Raw genomic sequence first — 13,967 nt, forward strand, 5'->3', positions numbered from 1 at the left:
GGGGCCGCCACAGAGAAGGCTCTTCCCCTGGGTCCCGCCAGGCGACATTGCTTAGTTGACGGGACCCGGAGAAGATCCACTCTGTGGGACCTAACTGGTCGCTGGGATTCGTGCAGCAGAAGGCGGTCCCTGAGGTAGTCTGGTCCAGTGCCATGAAGGGCTTTATAGGTCATAACCAACACTTTGAATTGTGACCGGAAACTGATCGGCAACCATTATTGCTGTTGTGAGCCGCCCCGAGTCTTTGGAGAGGGGCAGCATACAAATCTAATGAATGAATGAATGAATGAATGAATGAATGAATGAATGAATGAATAAACAAATAAACAAACAAACATCCTTTTTGCATCATGGTGACCAAAACTGAATGCAGTATTCCAAGTGTGACCTTACCACTTTGTCACTTTGTTCAGTTCCATTGTGACTTTGAACATTCACTAAACAAAGGGTTGTCAGTCGAGGGCTACGTATATGTGGCCTCTCCCAAGGAATTGCTATCTCTAGCAGCTCTGCCCACCTGCCTGGACATTGTTCTGCCTGACGGATCAGATGAGCAGCAAGGAAAGACAAAATCACACACACAGACTGCAGGTTTCCGAAACACAAAATACACTGCTCAAAAAAAATAAAGGGAACACCTAAACAACACAATATAACTCCAAGTAAATCAAACTTCTGTGAAATCAAACTGTCCCCTTAGGAAGCAACACTGTTTGACAATCAACTTCACATGCTGTTGTGCATATTCAGCTTTGTAAAGAACAAAGTATTTAATGAGAATATTTCATTCATTCAGATCTAGGATGTGTTGTTTGAGTGTTCCCTTTATTTTTTTCCCAGCAGTATGGCACTAAGAGCCTGAGTGGCGCAGCAGGTAGAGTGCTGTATTGCAGGCCACTGAAGCTGACTGTAGATCTGTAGGTCAGCGGTTCAAGTCTCATCACCAGCTCAACGTTGACTCAGCCTTCTATCCTTCTGAGGTGGGTAAAATGAGGACCCGGATTGTGGGGGCAATAGGCTGGCTCTGTTAAAAAGTGCTATTGCTAACATGTTGTAAGCCGCCCTGAGTCTAATGAGAAGAGCAGCATAAAAATTGAATGAATGAATGAATGAATGAAGGAAGGAAGGAAGGAAGGAAGGAAGGAAGGAAGGAAGGAACAAACAAACAAACAAACAAACAAATAAACAGTTTTACAAATTGGCTGAGAGCCGCAATGACAGTGGAAGAATGTCTGTTTATGACCAAAAAGTCGGGGTTATCTGCCAAGCCGATAACAAATATCTCAAACCTTCAAAGATTTATAAAGAATGCCTCCAAACTAGGATGAAACAAAGGTACTCACTCTTTTTTGCAAGAGCTACATTCTTTCAAAACACAACTGTCCAAAGGCTAGGTTTCTCTGAGAAATCAAGATGTTGCTTTAGAGGAAAAACTCTGGATCTGTTTCTTTTTCTCTGTTAAACCACGAACGATAACTCCTGCAAAGACCACTCCTGTTTTAAAAAACCTCCCGTTTTAAGCCTGCGGCAGAATTCCCTAATTACTCCCAGCTGTGATCAAGATCTTCTCCTGCGTCTGCGCAGCTGCTCCTGTCGTCCCATCATCCTGCACATCTGCACATTGAGGATGGGGTCATTAATCACCCCCTCCTCATCCGATCCAGATGAGACTCTAACTGGGGGTTCTACAGGCACTGCAGAGGTCTCCACCTCTACCTCTCCAGCACCTTCAGCTTCCATCTCTCCTTCCCCCTCACTGTCTGAACCCTCCGAGAGCCACACAGGTCTCCGATGCTCCGACGGACCCGGCTCATCCGGTTGAAAATCTGTGACCAGAGGAGCTGGCCGTGAGCCAACCACAACACACATCATCACAGACGATCTGAGCTAGCACAGAAGGATGGTCACAATTCAAAGTGTTGGTTATGACCTATAAAGCCCTTCATGGCATCGGACCAGAATACCTCCGGGACCGCCTTCTGCCACACGAATCCCAGCGACCCGTTAGGTCCCACAGAGTTGGCCTTCTCCGGGTCCCGTCGACTAAGCAATGTCGTTTGGCGGGACCCAGGAGAATAGCCTTCTCTGTGGCGGCCCTGACCCTCTGGAACCAGCTCCCCCCAGATATCAGAGTTGCCCCCACCCTTCTTGCCTTTCGCAAGCTCCTTAAGACCCACCTCTGTCGTCAGGCATGGGGGAATTGAAATTTCTCTTCCCCTAGGCTTATAGAATTTGTACATTAAGTCCAATCTTCAGTAATTTATCTATCAGCTCTTTATGTGGAAGCCTTTGATACGGTTCCACATAAAGAGCTGATAGATAAATTAGTGAAGATTGGACTTAATCCCTGGATAAAAACAACGTGAGAAAATATTATTTTACTGAAAGAGTAGTAGATCCTTGGAACAAACTTCCAGCAGACGTGGTTGGTAAATCCACAGGAACTGAATTTAAACATGCCTGGGATAAACATATATCCATTGTAAGATGAAATACAGGAAATAGTATAAGGGCAGACGAGATGGACCATGAGGTCTTTTTCTGCCGTCAGTCTTCTATGTTTCTATGTTTCTACATGGTATGCTTGTAGATATGAGTGGTTTTTTAAATTGGGGTTTTTAAAATTGTTTTTAATATTAGATTTGTTTACATTGTCTTTTTATATTGTTGTTAGCCGCCCCGAGTCTTCGGAGAGGGGCGGCATACAAATCTAATAAATAATAATAATAATAATAATAATAATAATAATAATAATAATAATAATAATAATTTAATAATAATAATGTGTGCATGTGCAGAAGCACCATGCGTGAGTATGCGCACACTCAAAGTTCCAAAGTTTTACATGTGATTTTTACCTCAATCTGAATGATACTCCCATCAAGCTCTGTAGGGGTCTGGAGTTTCCATCTGTCTTTGCCTTCCAGGGACCCGGTGGCTTGGCTGGAGAACGGCACTTTCCTCCACATCGCTATTCGCTCTTTATTGGTGCCAGCGGCTAGAAGACCTGTCAATTGGACCATATTAAATCTGATCAAGGAGTTCATTAGAGTTGATTGTCCGTTTGGATTGAAGAAAATGATGATACCCAGCTTTACATCTCCACCCCATGTCCAGTCAACGGAGCAGTGGAAGTGATGTGCCGGTGTCTGGAGGCTGTTGGGGCCTGGATGGGTGTCAACAGACTCAAACTCAACCCTGATAAGACGGAGTGGCTGTGGGTTTTGCCTCCCAAGGACAATTCCATCTGTCCGTCCATCACACAGGGGGGGAATTATTGACCCCCTCAGAGAGGGTCCGCAACTTGGGCGTCCTCCTCAATCCACAGGTCACATTAGAGAAACCTCCTTTAGCTGTGGCGAGGGGGGCGTTTGCCCAGGTTCGCCTGGTGCACCAGTTGCGGCCCTATTTGGACCGGGGGTCACTGCTCACAGTCACTCATGCCCTCATCACCTCGAGGTTCGACTACTGTAACGCTCTCTACATGGGGCTACCTTTGAAGAGTGTTCGGAAACTTCAGATCATGCAGAATGCAGCTTGCAGCTGCGAGAGCAATCATGGGCTTTCCCAAATATGCCCATGTTACTCCAACACTCCGCAGTCTGCATTGGTTGCTGATCAGTTTCCGGTCACAATTCAAAGTGTTGGTCATCACCTATAAACCCCTTCATGGCACCGGACCAGGGTATGTGCGAGACCACCTTCTACCGCATGAATCCCAGCAGCGGTTAGGTCTCACAGAGTTGGTCTTCTCCGGGTCCCGTCGACTAAACAATGTCGTCTGGCAGGACCCAGGGGAAGAGCCTTCTCTGTGGCGGCTCCAGCCCTCTGGAATCAGCTCCCTCCAGAGATTAGAACTGCCCCCACCCTCCTTGCCTTTCGTAAACTCCTTAAAACCCACCTCTGTTGTCAAGCATGGGGGAACTGAGACATCTCCCCCTGCCTATGTAGTTTTTGTGCATGACATGACTGTATGTATGTTTTATATATTGGGGTTCCTTGCTTTTTAGACTTTTTAAAATGTACTATTGCTATTTTAGATTCTAATTATTAGATTTGTCATTATGTATTGTTTTTATCACTGCTGTGAGCCGCCCCGAGTCTATGGAGAGGGGCGGCATACAAATCTAATTAATAATAATAATAATAATAATAATAATAATAATAATAATAATAATAATAATAATAATACAGTAATAATAATAAAAGAATATCAGTACTCTTGGGGGTTTTGCCATCGGAAGCCAACTTGCCACAGCCATGGGACAACTTGCGGTGGGACAATTCAAGAATACAACTGAATTATTTAAAATAACTTAAAAAGTCAAGGAGATTTTTTTTTAAAATGGATAATTAAGATGCTAAAGTTCAAAGCAACCTGATCATTTGTATACCTTTCGCATTGCAATAGGAGACACAATGGACACATTCTCCGATTTCAAAGCCCAGCTGTTCGTCCAGAGAAAGGACATAATTCTCACCCCGTTCCAACTCCCAAAACCTACAGAGAAGGTACAAGAAATATAGTTAATATATAGTTAATATCCAAAATTAACAACAACAAAACAAAAAATAAGGACCAAATTACCCACTTTTCATCCAATACTTGACAACAAAATCTTAAACACCAAAAAAGAAAACCAATAACACTAACATACAATTGAAAATATTGATTTCCATACACTGTCTGGGTTTAATCCTACCGATACACATGCATAAATACTAACAAATCAAGTCCGATCTATCTTTATCTCCTACATTCATCACACACCATAAACAACAAGTCACTAAACACCAATGCCTGCTATTCTACAGGTACTACCCTTCCCCGTCCACAACCCGTCCCTTCCCCCACCCAAACCTCACCTCTTCACATATCTACTAATAACTATACAGTGTTTCCTTGATTTTCGCGGGGGATATGTTCCGAGACCGCCCGCGAAAGTCAAATTTCCGCAAAGTAGAGATGCGGAAGTAAATACACCATTTTTGGCTATGGACAGTATCACAAGCCTTCCCCTAACACTTTAAAACCCTAAATTACCATTTCCCATTCCCTTAACAACCATATACTCACCATTATTACTGGTACTCACCATTGAATAAGACACTTAGTGATCCTGATATTTATAAACATAATTATTTATTAACATTAATTAATCTTTTTGTTATTTATTTGCAAAAAATTATTCGTTTGGCGATGACGTATGACATCAGCGGGCGGGAAAAAACGTGGTATAGAAAAAACCCCGCAAAGTATTTTTTAATTAATATTTTTTGAAAAACCGTGGTATAGGCTATCCACGAAGTTCGAACCCGCAAAAATCGAGGGAACACTGTAATACTTTACTAACCCCACCTTCAAATCATTACATGTATTAGATAAAAAATTATACAGTTTAAAACTTTGTATGTAATACGGCTATTTATAGTCCACTACTTTGAATCGAAAAGCATTAAGTAATATAAGTTGTGGATTTTATCTGGACATATGTCTTTTCTCATTCCAACTGTAAATCTTGAAAGTAATACGAATAGGATTAGTCTAATACTATGAACTGATAGACACTAAGTTATATATACTACTGATGCTAATTGGATATGTGTACTTTTCCTTTTCCCATCCTTACATTTTGTACTCCCCTTTCCCTGTTCCCTTTTAATAAATCAATAAATTATATTTTTAAAAAGAAATATAGTTAATAAGGGGCTGACTTACAAAAAAATAATAATCAAAAGGCATCCTTGTAAAGCCCACATTTGTTTTTCTGCCTTGCCTTGGCTGTTTGCCACCTTCTTTTCTTGTGTCTGTCCCTCAGGCTATGAGAAAGTCTTCCATTCATTTAAGGCTACTCTAAAAATAATCCTAATGATGGCTAAACAGTAACCCTCCAGTAGCTGGCCTACTGCTTAAGAGGTGAAACAGGAGGGGGGAGAGTACGGTCCTTTAATTTAGACAGATATTTTATTTATTCTTCCTATCTATTCTCCCACCACGGCGCCTAGCAGTGACTTTGAAATAATACGACAGTAATTTTCAGAATGCAGCCATGAACACCAACTAGAAGACATGATGAAAATTCTTTAATTTCACAACATATAGATTTAACCATAGTTTCAATTGGGAAAATGTGACCAAAAACGTGACTTTTTAATCCATCCGTCTGTCCCTCCGTCTGTCTCCCCGCCCATCTATCCATCCATCCAACTATCCATCATACATCCCCAAACCCCCAACACTTTACCCTTAGATTATCTACGGTTGACCTATCCAGATTCCTAAGAGGTCAGTAAGGGGCGAGTACAAGTGCACTAGAGTGCCTTCCGTCCCCTGTCCTATTGCTCTCCTATATCTCCCATTCCTTTCTTCTATTCCTATATCTCTCCTTCTATTCTTTCATTGATATGTTCTATTACTATATCTTCTTTTCTATTATTTCTTAGATATATTTTACTATGAGTATCTCCTCTATAACCTTCATCATGTATTTTACTATGTGTATATAGATATATACCCCCCCAAAACCCTCTTTCTGTATTGGACAAAATAAATAAATAAATAAATAAATATCCATCATAAGGGGTGTGCATAAGTGCACTAGCGTGCCTCCCGTCCCCTGTCCTATTGTCTCTCCTATATCTCCTATATCATATCTACTATTCTTCTATTCTAATCCTCTTATACTACTCTCATGATATCCTTCTATTCTCTAATTGATATATTCTATTCCTAAATTTTCACTTCTATTCTTTCTCTAATATATTTTACTCCAGTATAACCTCTATAACCTTCATTGTGTATTGTTGTGTTTTGGACAAAATAAATAAATAATAAATAAAATAATAATAGTTAGGAACTGCCTATCTCACAATGGGAGAGAGATTGTATTTGTGGCAGAAGTCATGGTTTAAAAGAAACTCTGGTTACCTACTAAGCAAGCCACTTTAGCCATATTTTAACTGGTTGTATAAGAAAGAAGTTAGTGGGGGGGAAAAGCAAAAGTTAGATTATTTTGGACATATAATGCGACACCCAGAAATATACAGCATCCTTCACTTAATCCTCCAAGGAAAGACTGAAGGCAAACGAGGTCCAAGAAGAAGAATCACGGCTTCAAAATATAAGGGATCAGTTTGGACAAAACTCAGCAGCCCTTTTTCGTGCAGTTGTGGATAAAAATAGGATTGCCAACATGATCACCAACGTCCGATGATGGATATGGCAGAAGAAGGAGGAGAGGAAGAGGAGGAGGAGGAGGAAGAGAGAAAGAAAGAGAGAATGAAGGAAAGAGAGGGAGGGTGGAAGGGAAGGAAGGAAGCTAGGAAGGAAGGAAGGAAGGAAGGAAGGAAGGAAGGAAGGAAGGAAGGAAGGAAGGAAGGAAGGAAGGAAGGAAGGAAAGAAAGTTGCCAGTAGGATGCTTGGCTGCATAGTTAGAGGGATAACAAGCAGGAAGAGGGAGATTATGATCCTGCTATATAGAATGCTGGTGAGACCACATTTGGAATGCTGTGTTCAGTTCCGGAGACCTCACGTACAAAAAGATATTGACAAAATTGAACGGGTCCAAAGACGGGCTACAAGAATGGTGGAAGGTCTTAAGCATAAAATGTATCAGGAAAGACTTCATGAACTCAATCTGTATAGTCTGGGGGACAGAAGGAAAAGGGGGGACATGATCGAAACATTTAAATATATTAAAGGGTTAAATAAGGTCCAGGAGGGAAGTGATTTTAATAGGAAAGTGAACACAAGAACAAGGGGACACAATCTGAAGTTAGTTGGGGGAAAGATCAAAAGCAACATGAGAAAATATTATTTTACTGAAAGAGTAGTAGATCCTTGGAACAAACTTCCAGCAGACGTGGTAGATAAATCCACCGTAACTGAATTTAAACATGCCTGGGATAAACATATATCCATCCTAAGATAAAATACAGAAAATAGTATAAGGGCAGACTAGATGGACCATGAGGTCTTTTTCTGCCGTCAGACTTCTATGTTTCTATGCATTCAGTATCATCTAAGACAGAGGTCCCTAAACTTGGTAACTTTAAGACTTGTGAACTTTTAACTCCCAGAATTCTCCAGCCAGCAGAAGTCCACAAGTCTTAAAGTTGCCAAATTTGAAGACCTCTGATTTAAGGGTATAAGTGAACCAGGCAGCACCTCAAAAGACCAAATCATTTCCTTACCTAAGAAGGGGTTCGTTTGTTGCTGTGATAAGGAGGCTGTGATCAATCAAAATGATATCTGCAGGATGATGCATTTTCCCACTCAGCTTCACCTGGCGACAAAAAGCATTCAGCAGACCAAGTTATTGCGTTTAATCCTTTTTCAAACAACATGGTCCAAATAAGCGACGTGCATTGAAATAAAAAGGGCTGACAATTTTAAAAGGCAGCTCAATGTTGTCTGCCCATAAATTATTTTGATTCTTCTCCTTCCTGTTCTGCCTGACTGGCTCAGGCAATGCGTAACAGTCCAAGGAAAAGAAATCAAACACACATGTGCTCTGCTAATCAGCAAACTTGTATTAAATAAACAAAAAAAGGGTTACTCAAAACAGTTCTTAGTGTCAGGAAACAATGATAGTGCAAGGCTTACTTCAGCCGCATACAAAAACACAGGAAAAAACAAACAAAGACAACCTGGAATGAGCTAAGACGTTTCAGGAGCCCTTTTGAATCTTTGGAGCAAACAGCAAGTCCCAGAGTTTTCACTTCCCACTTGTTTGAAAAAGCTGGGTTGAAAACTCCAACGGTACAGAACAGAAACTTCAGAGCAGGAACCACCAAATAACACAGATAAACAGCCACAGTTTGCCTTGGGCCGTTGTTCCCTTTTATACCTTTAGCCCTCATTAAGGGAACCACACCCAGCCCTCAGTATAAGAACCACACCCAGCCCAGGTGCAACTATGATGACTTGTAATACTCCTTCAATCGATCCCTTTTTTGCATAGCTCTTCGGCTACGCAGATCAATATATTGATCTGCAGAAGAACCCAGGGACGAAAGACTGTCTGAGGGACTGCATGCCAAATCCCCTGGGCTGTCTGCTGAATCCTGCGTACCAGTGGCCTCGTCCTCCTGGCTGTCTGCCACGTCTTCCTGGCTGTCAGCCAGGCTTTCGCATTCACTGTGTGCCGCATCTTTCCCATCTGTGGGAGCAACGGCTGGCCCAAGCCCAAACAGAACACTTCTCGCTTGTATAATGAAGTGGAGCTCCAGCATCCTCAAGGCAACTTGTAAACTAGCCCCATAACCACAAGTATTAACATTTTTGTAAGTAATATATCACAAAGCCTGCTACTACTTTACCTTCATACGTTCTTCTGTTTCTCCTTCAGGAGAAATTTTGTGAACGGATAAGAGGAGGCTCTCCGTTATTACTACTAAGATGTCTCTTTCCATGAAGAGCATTTTTTGGATGGAAGTTTCTATCATCAGTGCTTGGTTGGTTTTTCCTCTTTCACTCACATAATGCACAGTTCCTGCAATGCAAACAATTGGGTCGTTAGCTTGGCCATCTAATGAAGCCCAGGAGGTCCCCAATTCGGGATTAATGGTGAAAAAATGATCTCATATTATCTCAGAGTGGAATCGACTGATGTCCTTTTTTCCAAAATCTATCTATCTATCTATCTATCTATCTATCTATCTATCTATCTATCTATCTATCTATCTATCTATCTATCTATCTATCTATCTACCTACCTACCTACCTACCTACCTACCTACCTACTTATTTATTCATTCATTTATTTATTCATTCATTTATTGGATTTGTATGCCGCCCCTCTCCGGAGCAATTATAAGACAGCGTATAACAATAATCCAATACTAAAAACAATTAAAACCCATTATAATAAAAAACCAAACATACATACAGACATACCACGCATAAAATTGTAAAGGCCAGTGGAAAAGGGTATCTCAATTCCCCCATGCCTGGCGGCAGAGGTGGGTTTTAAGTAGCTTACAAAAGGCAAGGAGGGTGTGGACAATTCTAATGAAATGAAAGGAAAGACGCTTAACGGAAGCAGTAAGATATTATGAAGATCAATGGTCACCAACCGGTGGTCCACGGACCACTGGTGGCCTGCAACAAAATTTTGGTGGTCCCCAGAAAAATTGCTGGCATTTTTTTAATATTGCACTAAATCAGGGGTCCTCAAACTATGGGCCCTGGGCCGGATATAGGCAATGAATGCTTGTTTTGCTGCAAAGAATATCCCCCTTTTTGTGTGGGTCAGAGGGGGACAGAAATTGCGACTGGGGGTCTGCTTCAGCCTCCTGGTGTGGTATTTTGGAAAATAACAAATGTGGGAAGTAAATTTAAAATTTTTTAAAAATAAATGAAAGACTAAAGCCTGCAAGGAGATGGTTGGCCTATAAATCTAATAAAATAAATAAATCAAATAAATAAAAATAACAGGAAGCCAGGAATAGGCTAAAAGGAATTCACAGAGAACTTATGAGAAGTGGCATTATTCACAGTCAATATTAAGAGTGTGAACAAATAAGAAAGTACAGGAAACAGATCCAAAGAGCTGTCTCTTTCTGTCTCTCCACTTGTGCCAAGATTCAAAGGCAAATGATCTCTCTTAATGCCTTGTTTATATCTCAACTTTGCCAAATTTAAAACCAGACATTGATGGTTTGCCAGTAGGGGGAGCTGTGGCCTTCCAAATTAGCCACCGTATGAATTTCATGGGGAGGAAAGGCTGGTTTGCGTCTTGGGGTATAGTCAGCCAGGTGTTCAGACTGGAGTTGGCATTTTAATTCACCTATGGAGTCCTTCCCAAGGACCTGGGATAGGCAGGCATGGATGTTTGACGGTGTTAGAGGTAATGTCACAGGAAATACGACTTCAGTAACCGAGTAGTTGATGCATGGAACTCACTACCAGACTCTGGCTGCCAATCAGTTTCCGGTTACAATTCAAAGTGTTGGTAATGACTTTTAAAGCCCTACATAGCATTGGACCAGAATACCTCCGGAACCGCCTTCTACCGCACGAATCCCAGCGGCCGATAAGGTCCCACAGAGTTGGCCTTCTCCGAGTTCCGTCGACCAAACAATGTCGCTTGGCGGGCCCCAGGGGAAGAGACTTCTCTGTGGTGGCCCTGGCCCTCTGGAATCAACCTCCCCCGGAGATTAGAACGGCCCCCACCCTTCCTGTCTTTCGTAAACTACTCAAGACTCACTTATACCGCCAGGCATGGGGGAGTTGAGACACCTTTCCCCTAGGCGGCATACAAATCGAATAAATAATAAAATAATAATAATAATAATTCTTGTGGTTCCTGCAAGCTGCACCAAGGACCTTTGAGGTCCACTTATACACTGCTCAAAAAAATAAAGGGGACACTTAAACAACACAATATAACTCCAAGTAAATTAATCCATCCCGCAGCTTTAAATATTTGTATATATTATGTGACATAAAAGCAAAGAACAAAGATCAGCCCATAAATGCTTGTTTTTAAAATCTTACCATCGATCACGCTTACAAAGAAGGACAGGCCTTCCTGAGGTCCCATTTTCAAAGCCATGCCCATTCCAGATTTTCTCCAGTTAAACATATCCAGGGCCTTTTCATCACCGCTCACTGCGGCTTTGGCCAGCTGGGCCAAATCTCTGCAGGTAAAAACAAGACATTGGGAGTTTGGGCACCCTTGGGATCGACAAGATGACAGCTTCCTGTTACAGATAGGGCTCGACTTACAATCATCCATTTAGTGACCGTTCAAAGCAACTCTGTAAAAAGAGGATTTTTGACTGGTCCTCGCACTTACAGCTGTCACAGCATGCCCTAAGGTCACATGGCTGAAATTCGGGTGCTTGGCAACTGACATTTATTTATTTATTTATTTATTCATTCATTCATTCATTCATTCATTCATTCATTTATTGGATTTGTATGCTGCCCCTCTCTGTGGACTCGGGGCAGCTAACAACAGTGATAAAAACAATATGCAGCAATCCAATAATAAAACAACTAAAAAACCCTTATTATAAAAACCAGACATACATACAGACATACCATGCATAAACTGTAGAGGCCCAGGGGGAAAGAATATCTCAGTTCCCCCATGTCTGACGGCAAAGGTGGGTTTTAAGGAGCTTAGGCAGCATGATTAGTATTACGAGAAACCCAGGAGCCAAAATGCAGCACACAGCACACCATTAATTATTAGATAATTAATAGTAGTTTATATACTTAGAAACATAGAAACATAGATTGATGGCAGAAAAAGACCTCATGATCATCTAGTCTGCCCTTATACTATTTCCTGTATTTTATCTTAGGGTGGATCTATGTTTATCCCAGGCATGTTTAAATTCAGTCACTGTGGATTTACCAACCACGTCTGCTGGAAGTTTGTTCCAAGCATCTACTACTCTTTCAGTGAAATAATATTTTCTCATGTTGCTTCTGATCTTTCCCCCAACTCACCTCAGATTGTGCCCCCCTTGTTCTTGTGTTCACTTTCTTATTAAAAACACCTCCCTCCTGAACCTTATTTAACCCTTTAACATATTTAAATGTTCCGATCAGGTCCCCCCTTTCCCTTCTGTCCTGAATGATTAAAAAGAAAACATGAAACAGAGAGAAGAAATCATCACCAATATTAAATGCCTAAATATCAAAGAAGTTTCAATTTTTTGTTCCAGTAGAATTTGGCCAAAGTTTCATACTTACTCTCCGGGAGGAGGTGGGCGAAAAATGCAGCAATTCAGATGTTTCCCATACTCATGTTTTAACAAAGGAGGCCCTTGGACTCTACCCCGCTGATCCATCCGCCACAATACAAGAACCCCAAGCTACAAAAGAGAGATGATTCAATCAATATTTTCTGATGGCCCATTTGTGTTGCAATTAGTGGTCTTGGTTTGCCTTGAGATGAGCTCATATCTTTATATCGATCACTTTATATTTTTATTTATTTGTTTGCTTGTTTGTTTGTTTATTTTATTTAATAAATAAAAAATTATTTATTTTAGATTAGATTAGATTAGATTTATTGGATTTATATGCCGCCCCTCTCCGCAAACTCGGGGCGGCTCCCAACAGGGTAAAAACAGTACATAATAACAAATCCAATACCCACCAATCCAATTACAATTTTAAACTAAAAAATTCATAAAAAACAGCCCCAGAATATTAAAAAAACACGCATACAATCAATCTAACACCAAAACAACATGGGCAAGGGGGAGATGTTTCAGTTCCCCCATGCCTGACGGCAGAGGTGGGTTTTAAGAAGTTTGCGAAAGGCAAGGAGGGTGGGGGCAATCCTAATCTCAGGGGGGAGCTGATTCCAGAGGGTTGGAGCCGCCACAGAGAAGGCTCTTCCCCTGGGTCCCGCCATACAACATTGTTTAGTCGACGGGACCCGGAGAAGGCCAACTTTGTGGGACCGAACCGGTCGCTGGGATTCGTGCGGCAGAAGACGGTCCCGGAGATATTCTGGTCCGGTGCCATGAAGGGCTTTATAGGTCATAACCAACACTTTGAATTGTGACCAGAAACTGATCGGCAACCAATGCAGACTGCGGAGTGTTGGAGTGATATGGGCATACTTAGAGCAGCCCATAATTGCTCTCGCAGCTGCATTCTGCACGATCTGAAGTTTCCGAACACTTTTCAAAGGTAGCCCCATGTAGAGAGCGTTACAGTAGTCGAGCCTCGAGGTGATGAGGGCATGAGTGACTGTGAGCAATGACTCCCGGTCCAAGTAGGGCCGCAACTGGTGCACCAGGCGAACCTGGGCAAACGCCCCCCTTGCCACAGCTGAAAGATGTTTCTCTAATGTGAGTTGTGGATTGAGGAGGACGCCCAAGTTGCGGACCCCCTCTGAGGGGGTCAATAATCCCCCCCCCCCAGGGTAATGGATGGACAGATAGAATTGTCCTTGGGAGGTAAGACCCATAGCCACTCCGTCTTGTCTGGATTGAGT

At 41.9% G+C, this 13,967-nt stretch overlaps 1 protein-coding gene across 1 annotated transcript in view; it reads right to left on the reverse strand.

Annotated features, from left to right (window-relative positions):
• Positions 1 to 13,967, reverse strand: part of IFT140 (intraflagellar transport 140) — a 152,570-nt gene that overhangs the window by 131,729 nt on the left and 6,874 nt on the right. Inside the window, exons 4-9 of the mRNA XM_070761062.1 lie at positions 12,710 to 12,831; positions 11,501 to 11,643; positions 9,322 to 9,494; positions 8,194 to 8,285; positions 4,395 to 4,501; positions 2,859 to 3,007 (exon numbers count right to left, since the gene is read on the reverse strand). Coding sequence (XP_070617163.1) covers positions 2,859 to 3,007; positions 4,395 to 4,501; positions 8,194 to 8,285; positions 9,322 to 9,494; positions 11,501 to 11,643; positions 12,710 to 12,831 — 786 coding nt within the window. The remainder of the gene's footprint in view (positions 1 to 2,858; positions 3,008 to 4,394; positions 4,502 to 8,193; positions 8,286 to 9,321; positions 9,495 to 11,500; positions 11,644 to 12,709; positions 12,832 to 13,967) is intronic.

This window comes from Erythrolamprus reginae, chromosome 9, assembly GCF_031021105.1.
Source record: "Erythrolamprus reginae isolate rEryReg1 chromosome 9, rEryReg1.hap1, whole genome shotgun sequence".
Classification (NCBI taxonomy): Eukaryota; Metazoa; Chordata; class Lepidosauria; order Squamata; family Dipsadidae; genus Erythrolamprus; species Erythrolamprus reginae.